Here is a 19,587-nt window from a genome sequence, read left to right on the forward strand (position 1 = left end):
ATTACAATTAAACGAGAAAATGTTATGGTTTGGACACACCATTTTATCAAGTTCTATTTAACAAGATCGGGGTTTCATTAAATGATGAGATAAGATATTGTATTGATCGAATAATTTAAGATGAAGATATATATGTATCGCATGTTTATCTTTTTATCATTAATGTATACGAAGATAATGTTTTTTTTATTTGAATTGAGATTTGTGGAGTCGAGTAATGATGACTAGCCAATGCATTTTTTTCTTTAGGTCGCCACTCAAATTTATTAAAGATTGGAAAATGTCATCATGGTAGATGATTACAACCCAAAGATTAAAATCCAAGAAACAAACTAACCAATCTATCAAATAATGTTAAACAAGAACCGAGCAGCAATGAGAATCATAAGCACTGAAGCAAGATAATTCCCAGAACTTAGACGTTCGGGTGCAGTAGATTTAGCAGAAGCTGGAGCTTCAATAGAAGTTGTTGGGGCTGGTGGTGGTGTATTGCTAGATGGTTTAAGCGGCGATGTTACTGAAGGCTGGACGCTGTCATATTCGCCATTATAATCCTCTGTTGGTGCAACGGACGACTGTGTAGTCAGGCTCGACTTCGATTTGGATGGAGATTCAGATGGTGGATTAGTGCTTGGTTTAGCCTTGGATGGAGATAGTGCATTAATGCTTGGTTTAACCTTGGGTGGAGGTGGTGCATTGTTGATTGAGTTAGCGTTGGACGGAGATGGTGCATTGTTGCTTGATTCATCATTAGGTGTTGATCGTGCTGTCGAAACGATTTTTTTCTGAAAGGTGAAAAAGTGAGAGTAAAAAAACCACATTAATTCTTGTCTCTTTTTAATTTAAAAACCAATGCGATTTTTAAAACTCTCGTTTTGAAAATTTTTGAATTTCCTTTACGATCGAAAAATACAGTTCGAAGAGTCGTCACCAATATTTGATTAGGGTGTGATTGGACACCCAAAAATGCTTGCTATTTTAAATAAAAATTAATTTTAATTAAAACAACAAATTAAGGTCTGCGTTACCAAAATCCGAGTTCGGGAGTCGGTTACGTGTGGGGAAGGATTAGCACCCCCACAACGCCCTAAATCGGTACCTAATCGATTAATTAACGTCCTTGCATTGAACTTTACAAATTCGAATTCAATTTGATTTTTGATCCCATAAAATAAAAATGTAAATTTAAAATATTCAAAAGCACTCAAATAAATTAAATTATAATTACCGAGTCGTTTTAGAAAGATAAAGAATGTTCGATTATTTACAAATGTCGAGATCAGATCTTAAAAGTTATAACAACCTTTTCTCGATAAATTTAAATAAACGAACATTTCCTTTTTTTTCATTCCCAAATTTTAGGTGACGAATCAATTTTTGGTTTCACTTTTGGGATACACTTTTAATTTAAAATCGTCAAAACGACCCTCTAATCAGTTAAGACAGGCCATTCGAAACAATTTTAAATTAAAAGGGTATTACCCTTAGTCCGATTATGTAATAGGTCGAGTTATGCCCATGAGGGTACCATACAAATTGTAGAAAAAATGTCATATGATCACATATACATTGAAGAATACAAAAAGAGCTAACAAAAATTACATGCACCTATTTAATAATATAATATGTAAATTAAACGTATGCAATATAGGGTATATAGAAATAACGTACAATATAATAACTAAAGCTTAGTTAATATAATATATATAACACTTACGCACTATTGTGCAAATAAATAAATAAAAACGCATAACATAATAATTAAAATATATTCAATATAAACATATATAATAGTTACGAACTAATGTTCAAATGATATTAAAAACAACATAGAGCCATGATATAAACATTAAAACATGCAATTTTTGAGGGGGTACAGTTCAATTAGACCTAAAATCTTAAAATAAATACTACCCTTAAGCACAAATGGTAACCCTAACCTAAACAGAAAAAATGCAACCTCTTACTCCTTTGCTCTTCTCTGCAGCCTCTTACTCCCTTTCTCTTCTCTTCAACAATCCTACCTTGACCATCTGGCACCACACCCAACTCATGGGTGATACCACCTCACTAACATTCCTTACAATTCTCTTTCCTTTCTCTTCAGTAATCGCGTTAACTCCTGCCCCTGCATGGCTTGGCAACGGATTCTGAGCTATATTTGGCTGCTCACTGTCACCAAAGTTGATGACATTCCTCGTTCTCAAAGCTTGGACAACCTTCTTAAAAGCAGTACAATTCTCAATGTAATGCCCAGGGTTCCCTGCATGGTACTCACACTGAGCACTAACATCATACCATTTGGGAAAAGGAGGTTGTATTGGTGTCACGTGATACGGCGAAACCACATGCCGATCATACAAAATCTGAAACAATTCCTTATAAGTCATCGGGATGGGGGTCAAATTGAGGCCTCTCTCTCATCTGGTCCCTTGCCCCTTGTCTATTGTCATTTTGTGTCGATGACCCTGCTCCTTGAGGACGGGAAACAGTGATGTTATTAGAATCGTACTGCCTCACATTACTGACTTTGTTTTCTTTTTTCCTCGTTGGTGGCCTCTTACTAGACTCTCCTCCTTCGAGCTTTCCACTCTTAATCGCCATTTCAATCATTTCTCCTGCTGTAACCACATCAGCAAAACTTCGATAAGGATTACCGATAAGATGCGAGAAAAAAGGAGCCTTTAAGGTGTTGACAAAAAGCATATTTGTTTCCTCCTCTTCCAATGGCGGGTGGACTTGCACTGCTACATCTCTCCATCTTTGAGCATATTGTCTAAAACTCTCGTTAGACTTCTTTTCCATTCCTTGTAACATCATCCTGTTAGGTCTGACATCTTTTACATGTTTGTATTGCTCAAGAAATGACTTAGCCAAGTCTTTCCATGATTTAATATTAGCTCTACTCAGCTGGTTATACCACCGGATTGCCGAGCCAGTTAAGCTTTCCTGAAAGCAGTGTATCAACAATTGATTGTCCCCTATGTATCAGGTCATCTTCCTACAAAACATCGTGATATGCGCAGAGGGACACCTAGTACCATCAAACTTTTCAAAGTCAGGAACTTTAAACTTTGGAGGCAAGACCAGATCAGGAACTAGACTTAACTCCTTTGCGTCAAATCCATAGACACTGGTATATTCCTTCATGGCTCTGACCTCTCTTTCTAACTGCTTCCATTTCTCTTCCAACAGATTGTTTTGGTCCTTCTTGGCTTCTTCATCAAGGTCCGAAACTTGATGATATTGATGTTCTTCCTGATATGAACTAGATCCAGGCTGTACGTTAACAGAAGCACCGACTGGATTAATGTGCACCTTCCCGACATGAACTGGGGTCACTTGAACATTCTGAGATTGTTCTGGGGTTAACTCTGGATGATGAAGTGGGTCTTCAGTTACACCTTCTGGCATAGGGCTTTTCCCATGTTCTGGATTTCTTCCTTCCAACATACTCACAAACTTGGCAAACATCTCCTTTTGGGCATTAATCATATCTTCTTGCATTTTCTTGATATTATCTTGTAACTCCAACTGAGCCTTCTCAATTTGGGCAAGTTTGTCCTCCATAACTTTCTTCCTGGTTCTGTAGGTATGCTTGGGATTTTCCAGTATTACTCTGTCACAGAGTCATTTTGTTATCGCTGATATTTATTAATGAATATGAAACATATGATTATGAATGAATAAAATGTTATGTAAAAATTTAAATGTATTAAAAATGCATATGCAAAATGCAGGGTGTTGATCCTGGAACGACTCCTTAGAACAACTCTTTATATTAGAACGACGTTCAATTACAAAGTTGAAACATATCACAAATAAATCTGCACCATCTCTCCTATTTCTTGTACGTGTGCTAGTAACTCTACAATCTTCTGGTTTTCTTCAGCCTCAGGATCTAGTTCTTCAGTCACATCAGCAGCTTCCTCAGATAGAATGACCAAATATTGAGCTATTCCCCGCGCGTGTTCTAGGTAACAAGCAATAAAGTCCTTTCTTTGCTTAACTCTCGCCTGAGCTCGCTCCCATCGAAAACACCACTGTATATCCCCCTCATAAGGAACTATTGATAGCTCATTTGCTTGCCTCTGAAACTCTTGAACCATGGCTTCAAGCTTGCTCACTTGTTTTTTCAGACTTTCAACATCCCCTTGGCTCGAGCTACCTTCCCTGTTTCGGTATCGTCGTAATGCAGTCTCTAAACTTGAAATTTTCCCCTTCAACTTCTCATTCTGGGCTTGACTCTCTTGTAACCGCTGCTCTAAAGAATCATTTTCTTTCGATAAAATCTTCACTTGGTGCCTGCTTTGCTTGAGCTCTTATTGACTATCTCCGGCTACTCTTTTGAGGCTCGCCACATCTTGCCTCCATTCGACAGATGACTTACTCGAGCTAGAACCTGTCTGAGCTTTTACCATTCGCTGATAAGTTGACCAAAGATCGTCAAAGTCTAGCCGAAGTTGTTTCTCTACTTTTTCAATTCGATCTGCTCTACTCTTCTGAGTGTCAATCTCCAATCCCTTTTGATACACTTCATCTTCTAGCTTCTGTAAAGTCATTCTCCATTGTCTCCGTTCTGCTTCGAAATCGCGCTTGGCTAACTCTAATGAAGATGGCACCACTCTTAACTGTTCCTCCACCGGCTGAATATTTTCAGGATTCACTATCAGGATGTTGTCGTTTACTCGACCGCTTCTCCACTGCTCGTACTCTTGAGATAACTCGAGATCATAAGTGAACAGATTCACACGACGAGTATGCTTCCAAGCCTCAGCAACCTCTTTAACTTTACCCTTATACTGATCTCCTTTGAATGCAAAATCCGATCCTACCAAGTCCAACGTGGCTGGGATGAACTGCCTCGATCCATACTGTCTGGAAACTAGTAGCGGTGCATACCCAACAGAACCCCATATACCTGGCAAAGAAACCCAATCTCGCTCTCCACATCGGTAAAGTATATCCGAAGAGGTATTCCACGAAGCTTGCCACAAAATATCTCCATCTCTGATATCCTTGAAGATGACCATCCATTTTTCTTCGGCAAAACCCCCAGGCCACTCTTTAGAAAGAAAATCCTTCAAATGTGAGAAACCGTCTAGAAATACTCGTCCTGGTGCCCTTTCAACATGTTTGAAATGACTCAGCATCCACACTAGCAGCAAAGGCGCACATCCTATAAAGCGTCCTTCTCCCTCACGCCTACAAGAACTCAAAGACCGGAATGTCTCAGCTAGAATAGCTAGAACAGGATCCACGCGCTTGTCTAATCTTTCAAACAGGTCAACGACTGATACGTCTACATATCCTAGCACTTTTGGAAAAATAACGAGCCCATAAATCCCTAAAGCAAACAAGTTAAGCTTCTTTCTCTTATCAGGATGATGAGCAATTACTTCTTTCAGAGCAGCCCAAGAGATGCACTCACTGTCTCCCTTCTTCTTAATGTTTCTGACTACCCAATCTTCACTCATTCCGGTCATCAATAGTAATTTCTTCTTAAATGAAGGAGTGACTGGCAACTTGGTATATATTCTATCCATTTGGGACCTCGGACAACGGACCAAAGCTTGATACTCCTCTATTGTTGGTGTCAGGTCTACTCTACCAAATGTGAAACAGCTATAAGCCGGGTTCCAGAACTGCGCCAATGCTCTAAACAGATTTCGGTCAATAGGAACATCAAGAAGATAAGGAATGTCGCCGTACAACTGATAAAATATCTCCTTATTGGCTGCTTCCCATCTTCCCCATATCTCTCTTAGCTCACTCAGATCATTCTGACGTACGTTGATGTGAGTGTAACCAAATAACTCTGACACATATCCAGGCATCATGCTGTCTCCATTGGTCAATTGGAACTGTTCCGACCACCTCAGAACATCTGCATTGTCCTCAACCTCTTTCTGAACCGTTCGTTCCATATTACTGGCCTTCTATATGGACATCGACCCCAAATCAACACCATGTAATGGACAGTGCAATGCAAAATAGAAAAGAAACAAGGCAAAAACAACAAAAGGTCGGTTAGTAAACATGAAGCAATTAAGTCAGGATAATAATTTGTTCAAAAATCCTACCCACATATGCTGACTACCCCATCATGCTTTATCAGATCCTACCCAACATGATATCTACCCCCATGCTTTGTTATCCACAAAAAGAAATCCTAACCGCATGATATCTAATTCGCATGCTTATTCAAAAAAATAAACCTAACCGCATGATATCTAGTTCGCATGCTTGTTCGAAAAATGAAAATAAATGACTCAAAAAAGCTTTTCCTTGTGTACCCTCCTCACGGGATTCTTAAGGTTCGGGTTTGGTTCAACCTAAGTTCAGGCTCTACGTTCACTATATGCCGGGTTAGGTTCTAAAGCAATAGGTTCTCGAATTGTCCTTGTCGGTGCCCCCTTGGGCTGCCGAACCCTTAATCCTGGCCCATCACAGGCTTTAGGGGATCGAGTTCAATTTCGAGGGAACACACCTCCTTATGTCCATGCGGAGGTGATTACCATCACGAGGACCATAAGGCGTGAGCTCCAGGAGCGATCTACTATCCCATGCGGAGGTGAAAACCACACGAGGGCATAGTCTCTCACTCCTACTTAAATAGGACAGAGCGGGGTTTTAGCTCATGTTATGATAATGCAACTGTGCAGTGTGTGAGGAAAAGCGAAAAACACAATAAAAACACTTAAAATTTCCTAAATTCACACAATTAATCTGAAACCATTAGCAAACAGATTAGTACAACTATTTAATTGTCAATCGAATTAAATTAAAGAAATCAAAATACAAACAAAAATTATTGAAAACCAAACAATGGATCAAAAACCAAATTAAATCGAATTTATAATTTTCAATTGCAAAGACAATTAATTAATCGACTATCGGCCTGACTCTCTAAAAAAAATCCCCAGCGGAGTCGCCAAGCTGTCGAAACGATTTTTTTCTGAAAGGTGAAAAAGTGAGAGTAAAAAAACCACATTAATTCTTGTCTCTTTTTAATTTAAAAACCAATGCGAATTTTAAAACTCTCGTTTTGAAAATTTTTGAATTTCCTTTACGATCGAAAAATACAGTTCGAAGAGTCGCCACCAATCTTTGATTAGGGTGTGATTGGACACCCAAAAATGCTTGCTATTTTAAATAAAAATTAATTTTAATTAAAACAACAAATTAAGGTATGCGTTACCAAAATCTGAGTTCGGGAGTCGGTTACGTGTGGGGAAGGATTAGCACCCCCACAACGCCCTAAATCGGTACCTAATGGATTAATTAACGTCCTTGCATCGAACTTTACAAATTCGAATTCAATTTGATTTTTGATCCCATAAAATAAAAATGTAAATTTAAAATATTCAAAAGCACTCAAATAAATTAAATTAAAATTACCGAGTCGTTTTAGAAAGATAAAGAATGTTCGATTATTTACAAATGTCGAGATCAGATCTTAAAAGTTATAACAACCTTTTCTCGATAAATTTAAATAAACAAACATTTCCTTTTTCTTTCATTCCCAAATTTTAGGTGACGAATCAATTTTTGGTTTCACTTTTGGGATACACTTTTAATTTAAAATCGACAAAACGGCCCTCTAATCAGTTAAGACAGGCCACTCGAAACAATTTTAAATTAAAAGGGTATTACCCTTAGTCCGATTATGTAATAGGTCGAGTTATGCCCATGAGGGTACCATACAAATTGTAGAAAAAATGTCATATGATCACATATACATTGAAGAATACAAAAAGAGCTATCATGCAAAGTAACATATTCATACAAAAATTACATGCACCTATTTAATAATATAATATGTAAATTAAACGTATGCAATATAGGGTATATAGAAATAACGTACAATATAATAACTAAAGCTTAGTTAATATAATATATATAACACTTACGCACTATTGTGCAAATAAATAAATAAAAACGCATAACATAATAATTAAAATATATTCAATATAAACATATATAATAGTTACGAACTAATGTTCAAATAATATTAAAAACAACACAGAGCCATGATATAAACATTAAAACATGCAATTTTTGAGGGGGTACAGTTCAATTAGACCTAAAATCTTAAAATAAATACTACCCTTAAGCACAAATGGTAACCCTAACCTAAACAGAAAAAATGCAGCCTCTTACTCCCTTTCTCTTCTCTGCTCATCTCATCCTCTACGCTAAACAGAAAGCTCAAACAAAAATCATGGTGACCACCATGGTCACACCCTTTGCTAAGCCCCGATGAGGTTTCCATGGCACTCAAAAACTCTCTGTCCAAACCCCTCTCTTTTACCGATTCATAACGCATCGAACCAAATGCCCAGACTAAACATGAAATCGACCAACAACACATTCCCTCTTTACTTAGATTTAAAATTAAAACCGAGCCTCTCATATGCATGCAAGCCCCGACTCCGACAACAAATAGATTAGGCAAATTTCTCTCTATTTTCTATGTTTTGAATGCAAAATAATAAACCGCACATAGCATTACTGAATATTTCGAAGAAGAAAAAAAAACAAGGAAAATAACCTGTTTATGGATTGCTTGTATTGTTTTCGGAAAAGATAAGGAAGACCACTGTTACACCGATTGATCTTTGAATACCGGAAAAATATTGTTTACATTGTTTTTATATGTTATTTTTGCTGTGTAAAACGAATGAAAAGGGAAAAAAAATCTTTTGTGCTTTTCCTCTCTTGTGTGTAGAATCCTCATTTTCCCTCGTTTTTTTGCCTGTGATGCTTAATAATTCTGGTTCCCTCTCCACGATTAATTGATAGTTTCTAGTGGTTAAACTCTCTCAAAACTGGCCCCCACTCTCTATCTAGTGGTTAATTTTAACTGCTAAAAACTGACCCCAATTTCTCTCATCTTTAGCATGTCGCTGCTGTCCATCGGGCTTGAGATGGACCTCCATCTAGTTTGGGCTCATCTGGGCTCTCATTGCTTCGGGTCTGCTCCGACTTGGCCCCGGACAGAAACGAGCATCTACACGTGCATTGTTACTCGATTTGGTCTTGGGTGAAGATGGTGAATTGTTGCTCGGTTTCATCTGGGATGAAGATGGTCAATTGCTTCTTGGTTTAGTTTTACGATGTCGGGATGCACGCGGTGCTTTTCTTGTTTTATTCGAAGATGACATCGACACAGTCGGGGCCAGGGAAGGGGTAGCCTGTTGAAAAATAAAAGCACATGGGGCGGCTGGAAAAATGGTTTTGGGATGTTAATATAGTCAAATTTAGGCAACCAAATTGTTGAAAAAAATAAAGGGATGATTACTAAATTTAATCCCTAAAATTTAGGGTATTTACAAATTAGTCCTTAAGTTTCAACTATAAATACCCTAGCTCATTTAGCTTCAAAACCATCCCAAAGCATTCTAGCTTTCTTCCAATACTAGAGAATTTAGAGAGTTTATTGAGATTTGTTTTCTCCTTTTTATCAAGAGAGAGTTATCATTGTTTTCTCCTTGGTAGACAGAGAGAAGTTGTAATTCCTATTTTCTCATAGTGAAATTATTTTACCGTTGCCCGTGATTTTTACCCTATATTATTTAAGGGTTTTCCACGTAAATTTTGTATCTTATTTATCTTCATTTTTATTTTCTCAAATTATCAGTTGTGATTTTGCTCTATCCGATAGCCGTCTTCCGCAACAATTGGTATCAGAGTTAGATTTGAGTGTGTAATATCTGCTTATTGTCTTTGTGGTTGCTACCAAAAGATGGATCATCTAACATAAGAAAGTAAGAAGATATTACCCATTCTTTGATGGTTCCAGAGAACTATTCATGATAGTGAAATAGTGGGAGCTATCCGTAAAAGAAGTTATGGTAACGAAATTTGATATTGAAAAATTCAATGGGTGAAATTTCTCATTGTGGAAATTAAAGATAAAGGCCATCCTGAGGAAAGACGGTTGTCTAGCAGCTATCAGTGAAAGGTCGGTGGATTTCACAGATGACAACAAATAGATCGAAATGGACAAGAATGTTATGACAAACTTTCATCTAGCATTAGCAGATGAAGTATTGTCAAGTATCGAGGAGAAGAAGACAACTAAGGAGATATAGGATCATCTCACCAAATTGTACGAGGCTACATCGTTGCACAATAAAATTTTCCTTAAGAGGAAATTGTACTCTCCGGATGCCAGAATCTACTTCAGTGACGGAGTACTTAAACACGCTGAACACGTTATTTTCTCAGCTTACAACCTTAAGATGTACAATAGGAGAACAATAACGTGCTGAACTTCTACTTCAAAGTCTACCTGATTCGTATGATCAACTCATCATCAACTTGACAAACAATAGTCACCAGTCTAGTCTTCGATGACGTTGCAGCTGCTGTTCTACAAGAAGAAAATCGGTGCAAGAACAAGGAAGACAGACAAGTAAATCTGCAACAAGCAGAAGCGTTGACAACGATGAGAGGGAGATCAATGGAACGTGGCCAAAGCAGCAGTCACAAACATGGTAGATCTAAGTCGAGATGTAAGAAGAATTTAAAGTGTTATAACTATGGAAAGAAGGGTCACTTGAAGAATGATTGTTGGAGTCTAAATAAAAACTTCAATCCACAAGGCAATACCGCAAACACTTCAGATGATGGAGATGCTCTATGTTGTGAAGCGTCAACCACCGTGGAAGGCAGAAAAATATTTGCAGATATATGGCTCATTGATTCAGGAGCAACATATCACATGACCTCAAGAAGATAATGGTTCCATCATTATGAACCTGTCTTAGGAGGATATGTGTATAGTTGCAATGATCACGCCTTAGAGATCGTTGGCGTGGGAACCATCAAATTGAATATGTATGATGAAACAATTAAAGTTGTTCGAAATGTACGGCACGTGAAAGGCCTGAGACAAATTTATTATCCTACGGATTGTTGGATAATAATGAAAGCAAAATTAAAACACAGAAAGGAATCATTAAGGTGTTCCGTGGAGCGCTTGTGGTGGTGAAAGGCGAAAAGATAGCAGGAAACTTGTATATGCTGAAGGGAGAGACTTTGCTAGAAGCAGAAGCCTCTATTGCCTCATGTAGTTTAGATTCTGCAATGCTATGGCATCAGAAACTTGGACACATGTCAGAACAAGGAATGAAAGTCCTTGTGGAGCAAAAGCTACTTTGGGGTTAACAAATATATCACTTACTTTGTGTGAGCATTGCATAACAAGTAAGCAGCACCGGTTGAAATTCAACACATCAAATTCCAGAGGCAAAAGTGTTATAGAATTGGTTTACTCTGACGTATGGAAAGCACCAGTTACATCCCTAGGCGGAGCAAAGTACTTTGTCTCATTTATTGATGACTACTCCAGGAGATGTTAGGTGTACCCTATTAAGAAGAAGACAGATGTGTTTTCAACTTTCAAAAACTTCAAAGCGTGGGTGGAACTTGATTCTGGAAATAAGATCAAGTGTTTCAGAACAGATAATGGAGGAGAATACACAAGCAAAAAATTTGATGACTTTTGCAAGAAAGAATACATCAAAAGATAGTTCACAGTGGCTAACACTCCTCAACAAAATAGAGTGGCAGAGCGGATGAACAAAACCTTGTTAGGAAGAACAAGAGCAATGTTGAGAGATGCAAGCCTAGAAAAATCTTTCTGGGCAGAAGCAGTCAATACCACCTGTTATTTGGTGAATCGAGCTCCATCAACTGTAATAGAGCTAAAGACACCAATAGAGATGTGGACTGGTAAACCAGCTGATTATTCAAACCTCCATGTATTTGGAAGTATAGCGTACGCGATGTACAACTCCCAAGAAATTTCAAAGTTGAATCTAAAATCCAGGAAATACAAATTCTTGGGGTATGCTGATGGAGTCAAGGGGTATCAATTGTGGGATCCCACTGCCCGCAAAGTGATCATCAGCAAGGATGTTATCTTTGTAAAAGATAAAATACAAAGAAAAGAAGACGATGATAGCGTTGAAAAGTCAGAGACTACACAAATACATGTGGAAAAGGAGGTTGAACAAGGAGATTCTTCAGAAGCAGAACCAGCACATGATGAACAAGAACTAGAGAGTTCTGCGCCAACAACTCGTCAATCAGATCGTGTGAGAAGACGTCCCAATTGATCATATTATGTTAGAAGGAAATATTGCATATTGCCTTTTAACAGAGGACGGTGAGCCATCAACATACCAGGAGGCAATAACTCAGATGCTTCATTATGGATGATGGCGATGCAAGAAGAAATTGAAGCCCTTCATAAAAATAATACATGGGACCTTATGCCACTGCCACAAGGAAGGAAGCCAATTGGTAACAAATAGGTCTTCAAAATCAAGTAAAATGGTTACGATCAAGTGAAGAGGTATCATGCAAGATTGGTGGTCAAATGATATGCTAAAAAAGAATGTATTAATTTCAATGAAATCTTTTCTCATGTGGTTAGACTAACAACAGTTCGAGTAGTTTTGGCAATGTGTGCTACATTGAACTTACATCTAGAGCAGCTAGATGTTAAAACAACTTTTCTTCATGGAAATCTTAAAGAAGAGATTTACATGCTCCAGCCTGAAGGTTTTTGAAGAAAAAGAAAAGAAGAACTTTGTTTACAGGTTGAACAAATCTCTGTACAGTCTAAAGCAGGCGTCGATGTGTTGGTATAAGAGATTTGATTCCTTCATTATGTGCCTTGGATATAATAGACTTAATGCAGACCCTTGTTCTTATTTCAAGAGGTCTGGTGATAACGATTTTGTTATATTGCTGTTGTATGTAGATGACATGTTGGTTGCAGGACCCAACAAAGATCATATTGAAGAATTGAAGGCACAACTGGCTAGGGAATTTGAAATGAAGGACTTGGGTTCATCAAACAAGATTCTAGGGATGCAAATTCACCGAGATAGAAGTAATAGGAAGATTTGGCTTTCACAAAAGAATTACTTTAAGAATATCTTGTCACGATTCAACATGCAAGATTGTAAGCCAATTTCTACCCCTCTTTTTATTAAATTCAAATCATCCTCCAATATGAGTCCTAGCAGTGAAGAAGAGAGGATAAAGATGTCTCAAGTACCGTATGCATCAGTAGTGGGAAGTTTAATGTTCGCTATGATATACACAAGACCAGACATTACACAAGTAGTGGGAGCAGTTAGTCGGTACATGGAGAATCCAATCAAAGAGCATTGGAATACAGTAAAGAGGATCCTGAGATATATCAAAGGGACCTCAAATGTTGCATTATGTTACGGAGGATCAAATTTACTTATCAATGGGTATGTTAATTCTGACTATGCAGGGGATTTGGATAAAAACAAATCTACTACAGGATATGTGTTTAAAATTGCTAGTGGAGCTGTAAGCTGGGTTTCAAAATTACAGTCAGTTGTGGCTACATCTAAAACAGAGGCAGAATATGTAGCAGCTACCCAAGCCAGTAAAGAAGCAATTTGGTTGAAGATGTTATTGGAGGAGCTTGGGCACAATCAAGAGCACGTTTCTCTGTTTTGTGACAGTCAAAGCGCCTTGCATCTAGAAATGAATCCAACATTTCATTCAAGGACAAACATATACGAGTTCAGTACCACTTCATTCGTGAAAATGTGGAAGAATGGACGATAGATATGCAGAAGATCCATACCAAAGACAATATATCATATTTCATGACGAAGACAATCAATGTTGATAAATTTACCTGGTGTCTATCCTCTTGTGGCCTGTCAGAGACGTAAGCAACATGAAGGTACAAGGTAGAAAGAATGGTGTGAAGATATGATTGTTCCAATTAAATCTTCAAGTGGGAGATTGTTGAAAAATCAAAGCACATGGGGCAGCTGGAAAAATGGTTTTGGGCGTCTAATATAGTCAAATTTAGGCAACCAAATTGTTGAAAAAATAAAGGGATAATTACTAAATTTAATCCCTAAAATTTAGGATATTTACAAATTAATCCTTAAGTTTCAACTATAAATACCCTAGCTCATTTAGCTTCAAAACCATCCCAAAGCATTCTAGCTTTCTTCCAATACTAGAGAATTTAGAGAGTTTCTTGAGATTTGTTTTCTCTCCTTTTTATCAAGATAGAATTATCATTGTTTTCTCCTTGGCAGACATAGAGAAGTTGTAATTCCTATTTTCTCATAGTGAAATTCTTCTACCGTTGCCCGTGGTTTTTACCCTATATTATTTAGGGGTTTTCCATGTAAATTTTGTGTCTTCTTTATCTTCATTTTTATTTTCTCAAATTATCAGTTGTGATTTTGCTCTATCCGATAGCCGTCTTTTGCAACATAGCCTTTGGTGTCCGGGCCGAAGAAGGAGTCGGGGTCTAAGATAGAGTCAGTTTAGGGGTCGGGGTTGGAGACGTGGTCAGCTTAGGGGTTAGGGTCGGAGATGGAGTTGGATTAGGGGTTGGGGATAGAGATAGGGTTAGCTTTGAGATCGGTATCGGTGTCGAAGAAGTATTCAACTTTGAGTCCGAGGATAGAGAAGGGGTCGGGGTCGGAGCTGGGGACTTCTTCTCTTCAGTACTCGGTGCCGAAGCTGGTGCGGGTGCTAACATTTTCCTAGGAGGGGAAGCTTTTGGAGCAGCATACGGAAGTGACAGTAGTTGCTACAGTGGAGCAGAAGGCGGTTCGCCAAGCCTTATGGTACTAGCAATCTATAAAACTGAAATGCTATGGGGATGAGCTTCAACAGTGCCGATCAATTTAACATTCATTTCGGGACCCGCATTGGCTGATCTAAAGGTAACAACACCATTCCCATCGTAGTTGGCAGTCAAGGTAGATCCTTGGTAAAGCGTTGGGAGGATGGTCCTGGCCGTCAATGCTTTCAGTCTCGTCTGATCGTAGTAACCGAACACCACATGGTAGCTCAATATTTTCCTCACATCATCATCTGCTAAGTAATTGAAGGACCGCAACTGATCATCAGCCACCATAAGCACCGTCACGAATATCATGCCGTTGATCTCCGCCGCCAACCCTGTACCACTCAAACGTGAATTGAAAATGCTGAAATGGGGGAAGGGCTAAAGGACCTCGGTAATGTTGAATCCATGCGCATTTGATAATATCACCAGGAAAATGTAGAAGAAGAAGAATGTAACTGGTTTTGAAGTCGACATGGGAGACACTTTAATAAACAAATTTTATTTCATTGTTTATTTCTTGAGGAAGATTACTGTGGAAAACCGTTGCATGAACCAAAAGCTGCGACAATTGGATTTTATAGCATGTGGTTTCGTAATGAAAAGTCTATTTTTAGGGTTTGGAGTCAGTTTCGGCTAAAATAAGGTTAGAGAAGACAATGAGATCTTGTCTTGGGTCTATCTAATCAAACTGAAAGACTATTATATTATCATGGCCATTTTGATATCCTTGATGAAGATGGATTTACAAATATAATAGTACTACTATGGAATATTTGAAATGGGAGAAACACAATGGTGCATTAAGGAAACCTAGAGAATGATAGTTTGGTGACGATGTTTCTTTTTCAAAGTTTTCTGCATTAGGTTGATGGAGGTTAATGTGCAATGACTAAGCGAAACTCTTGGGCGAGTAGCAAGAATGATCACCACAATGACCAAAGGAAAACATTTATTATAAGCAATTCTTTTTACCGGTTTATCTTTATTTTTAAGATTAAATACAAATCACAATGACCAAAGGAATACATCTATTATAAGCTACCTCATTATGAAAACATAATCTTTCTGGTTTAGGCCGCAATGCTGCTGAAGGATGCATGTTGTCACCCTCATCACTAGACTCCACCGGTGTCGAAGCGATCGGTTGTGTAGTCGAGTTCAATTCGGGTGAGGCTTCAGATGGTATATTAATGCTTGGGTGAAGATGGTGCATTGTTGCTCGGTTTAGCCTTGGGTGAACATGGTGCATTGTTGCTCGGGTTGGTCTTGGATGAAGATGGTCCATTTTTGTTTGGTTTAATTCTATGACGCGGAGATGCACCTGGTGCGTTGGTTGTTTTATTCATTGATGGCCCGGATAGAGTTGGGGTCGGGGATGTAGTAGGGGTAGTGGTAGGAGCAGGGGTCGATGTCAGGGCTAGAGATGGGATTAGCTTAGGAGTAGGGGTCAAAGATGGGGTTGGCTTAGGGGTAGGGGCCAGAGATGGGATCAACTTTGGGGCCGATACTAGTGTTGGAGAAGGAGCCAGCTTCTGGGCTGAGGCTAGAGAAGGGGTTAGGGAAGGGGTCGGGGATAGGGACTTCTTCTCTTGAGTACTCGATGCCGGAGCTGGTGTTAACGTTTTCTTAGGAGGGGAAGTTATAAGTAGTATATTTACATGATGTTTATAAATAAATTTCTATGTTTTAGCATTATTATATATTTCAAAATCTTTATTTTGACAAATTTTTTTATATTTAAGGTATTTGGATGACTAAAGTACAACTCATTTATAAAAGTAGAATTTTAGTCAAATTTAGATATTGTTGAATTTTGACAAGCCTTAACAAAGAATTCAAGAAAGGAGAATCATACTCATAAGGGGAAGATAAAATACATTCAATCTTCCCTCACTTTTAGTGAATTTGATTCTACTTATTACTACTATAAGTTACTTTAAGCAGGTTTTATTTTTGATAACTTCGAAAACCGCGTGAGGAAGCTTTTAGAGCAGCATACAGAGGAAGTGACAGTAGTTACTGCGTCAGAGCAGAAGGCGGTCCGCCAAGCCTTATGGTACTAGCAATCTGTAAAACCGAAATGCTATGGGGTTGAGCATGGACATTGCCGAGCAACTTGACATCCATTTCGGGACCTGAATCGGCAGCTCTAAAGGTAACCGTACCATTCCCATCGTAGTTGACAGTCAAGGTAGATCCTTGGTAAACCGTGGGGAGGGTTGTCCTGGTCGTCAACGCTTTCAGCCTCATTAGATCATAGTAACCGTACACCACATGGAAGCTTAAGATTTCCTTCACATCATTCTCCGCTAAGTAATTGAAGGACCGCAACTTATCGTCGGCAACCACAAGCACCGTCACGGATATCATGTCGTTGATTTCCTCCGCTAACCCTGTACCACTCAAACGGGAATTGAAAATGCCGAAATAGGGGATCGGCTGAAGGATCTCGGTGATGTTGAATCCATGTGAAGTTGATAGTAGCACCAGGAAAATGGAGAAGAATAATGAAACTGGTTGAGAAGTCGACATGGGAGACACTTTATAAAACAAACTTTATTTTATCGTTTATTGCTTGAGAAAGATTACTATGAAAACTGTTGCATGAAACATGAGCTGCCAGAATTGGAATTTATAGCACAGTGAAAAGACTATTCTTAGGATTTGGAGTTTGTTTCGGCTAAAATAAGGTTAGAGAAGACTGAGATCTTGTCTTTAGGCTGTGAACAGAATTCCTCTTCCCTTTTGGTGCCCCTCCACGTTGACACTTAGATTAAGCTATTAATTATTATTTATAATATTTCAAATGTTAAATATTTGCCGTTAATTCACCATTAAGCACAACAAAATCTTCCACAATGGATAAACAAAATTTGAAGCTTCAGGTCCTACATTATCATCCGCATGGGGTCTTAAGCAGACCTTTGCTGTCGTTGTTGAACAATCAACGAGAAATAATTGCCAACAAAATCTGAAGATGAAAGCAAGTCCCCAATAATCCCTATTTCTTGAAATTCACACCATTCTCCGAGCCCCAAGGTTTGAGGATCTTCACACTTATATCGTCTCCCAACAATGATAAGTTGGTAATCTTGCACAATGGATCGAAGAAAATGTGAAGTTTCAGTTCCATCATTTTCTTGTTCCTCAATGTACGTTAACTTTACGCTTCTTTTGATATCGCTCAACAACTCATCATCGAGCATTCGATCATTCTCAGCCCGAAAGGTTTCTTCTAAGCTGTTCCTGGCTTTGAGATGAATTACGGTAAGACTAACACTTTCGTCTTGGGAAATACGTTTAGCTAACGCTAGAGCCTCTCTATCATCTTGTCCCCCCATGAAGATCACAGCAATGTTGTAGGATGATGAGTTAACTTTGAAGCTTTTAAGATTGCGGCGTACGTCAAGATGGATCCCTACCGAGCAAGGTGCCCTTTCTAGAATGTCAAAATTAAGATTTCTATGGTTTGATCTTCTGATTCGATGCTCCCGTCCATGCACCACCTCCGGTGAAATGGAAGTATTATAAACGATGTGAACCGGTCGACGGCAAGCTTACATATATCCTCGTACATCAAATTCGGTGGTGAGACGGCCGTGAAAGCTTTCACCGATACAGCTTCCCAAGTGTTTCGCTGGAACCGATTGAAAGCGACGATGACGTTCTCAGAGTACGGTTGGTTCAACATGGTTTCCGTAGGCTTGTCATGAGTAATGATAACCGGTGTGGCTCGTCCACTGAGCTTGACAAGGTGAAGAACATCTAGAGCAATGGAGCTCTGTCTGGTTGGACAACAGGCATGCAATAGGCTGATAATAGAGTTAACATTGCCCGGTACGTGAATGCAACCGATCATCCGCAGCTCCTGGTTGAGTTTGGTATTCATGATGTCCCTTTTCTTAAAGCATAAATACTTCTTAGATGGATCTTAAAGCATACGTCTTTTATACGGCCAGTCTCCTTCGTCTGTTTTACCATCCATTTCATCGCAGGCCGCAGCACAAACGCTGCAATTACAATAAAAAGCATAGCCCATCCAATATCAACAAGAACCTGTTTTGTTCCATTTAGAATCCATATTTTCAACCGCATGCCAATCATCGTAAGAACTAGAGTCACCATGTCACCTATAAGCGCAACCAATAATCCTAGTCTACCGAGTTCGGAATTAAGGATTCCCAACTCCGTGAGAAGGTAGTGTATAACCGGGAACGAAGTCCCGGCACACCTCGTCGCGAGAAAAAAACTTCTGTTCAAAATCAAATCGCCACCCCCTTGACGTATCGCAATCGTTATCAAACAAGATATTATAGGCACAATCACGGTGAGGATACCGATATACATGGCCTTCATGCTGGAATTGAATGTCAAACTGAGATCCATCTTCACACCACTTAAAAACAAAAAGAACAGTATGCCGAAGCCTCCCAGGCTCCCACCGCCCCCAAATTTGAAACATTATCCTCCGATATGTTAACCAAAGAAAAATTCGTCACCAAAAAACGTAGGACCAAGTATTATCCCCGCCTGCATTAAGAAAATATGCCGATTGCCGACGACCCTTTCATTAGAACTTCATCAAAATCAGAAAAAAAAATTACTGTATGAGAGCTGCAATTACAAGAATCTGGGAAATGAACAATGGAAGTCCCAGGTTTTTTAACAGACTGTGAAGTATCTGCGTGAGAACGAAGATCACAATCATCTGGAGTTGAAGTCTGGGAGCAGAATAGTCCAAGAGATTTCCATATCCATGTTTTCCAAGAAGCAATGCAGGCAAGCCTGGAGAGGTGACTTTGGGAGGAAATACAAGACAGATCTCTGTCGGTTTTTTCATTTGATCCATTCCACTGCCGTAGATTGTTTCATTATGAAGTGACATTGTTTCCTGCGCCTATTGGAATTACTTTATATGACATTAGATT

At 38.8% G+C, this 19,587-nt stretch overlaps 2 protein-coding genes and 1 pseudogene across 2 annotated transcripts; all 3 read right to left on the reverse strand.

Annotated features, from left to right (window-relative positions):
- Nucleotides 1-344: 344 nt before the first annotated feature.
- Nucleotides 345-14,968, reverse strand: LOC120205844 (fasciclin-like arabinogalactan protein 3). The gene is made up of 2 exons (XM_039205631.1): nucleotides 14,675-14,968; nucleotides 345-785 (listed from the first exon to the last, which is right to left on the reverse strand). Exons 1-2 carry the CDS (start codon nucleotides 14,966-14,968, stop codon nucleotides 345-347), a joined length of 735 nt encoding a protein of 244 aa, XP_039061562.1.
- A 1,707-nt stretch (nucleotides 14,969-16,675) lies between these two features.
- On the reverse strand, nucleotides 16,676-17,191 carry LOC120205845 (fasciclin-like arabinogalactan protein 14). The gene has a single exon (XM_039205632.1). It carries the CDS (start codon nucleotides 17,189-17,191, stop codon nucleotides 16,676-16,678), a length of 516 nt encoding a protein of 171 aa, XP_039061563.1.
- Nucleotides 17,192-17,571: 380 nt separating this feature from the next.
- LOC120205943 lies at nucleotides 17,572-19,544 on the reverse strand (annotated as a pseudogene).
- Nucleotides 19,545-19,587: the final 43 nt, after the last annotated feature.

This window comes from Hibiscus syriacus, unplaced genomic scaffold (assembly GCF_006381635.1).
Source record: "Hibiscus syriacus cultivar Baekdansim isolate YM2019G1 unplaced genomic scaffold, ASM638163v2 tig00013285_pilon, whole genome shotgun sequence".
In the NCBI taxonomy this organism is placed as follows: Eukaryota; Viridiplantae; Streptophyta; class Magnoliopsida; order Malvales; family Malvaceae; genus Hibiscus; species Hibiscus syriacus.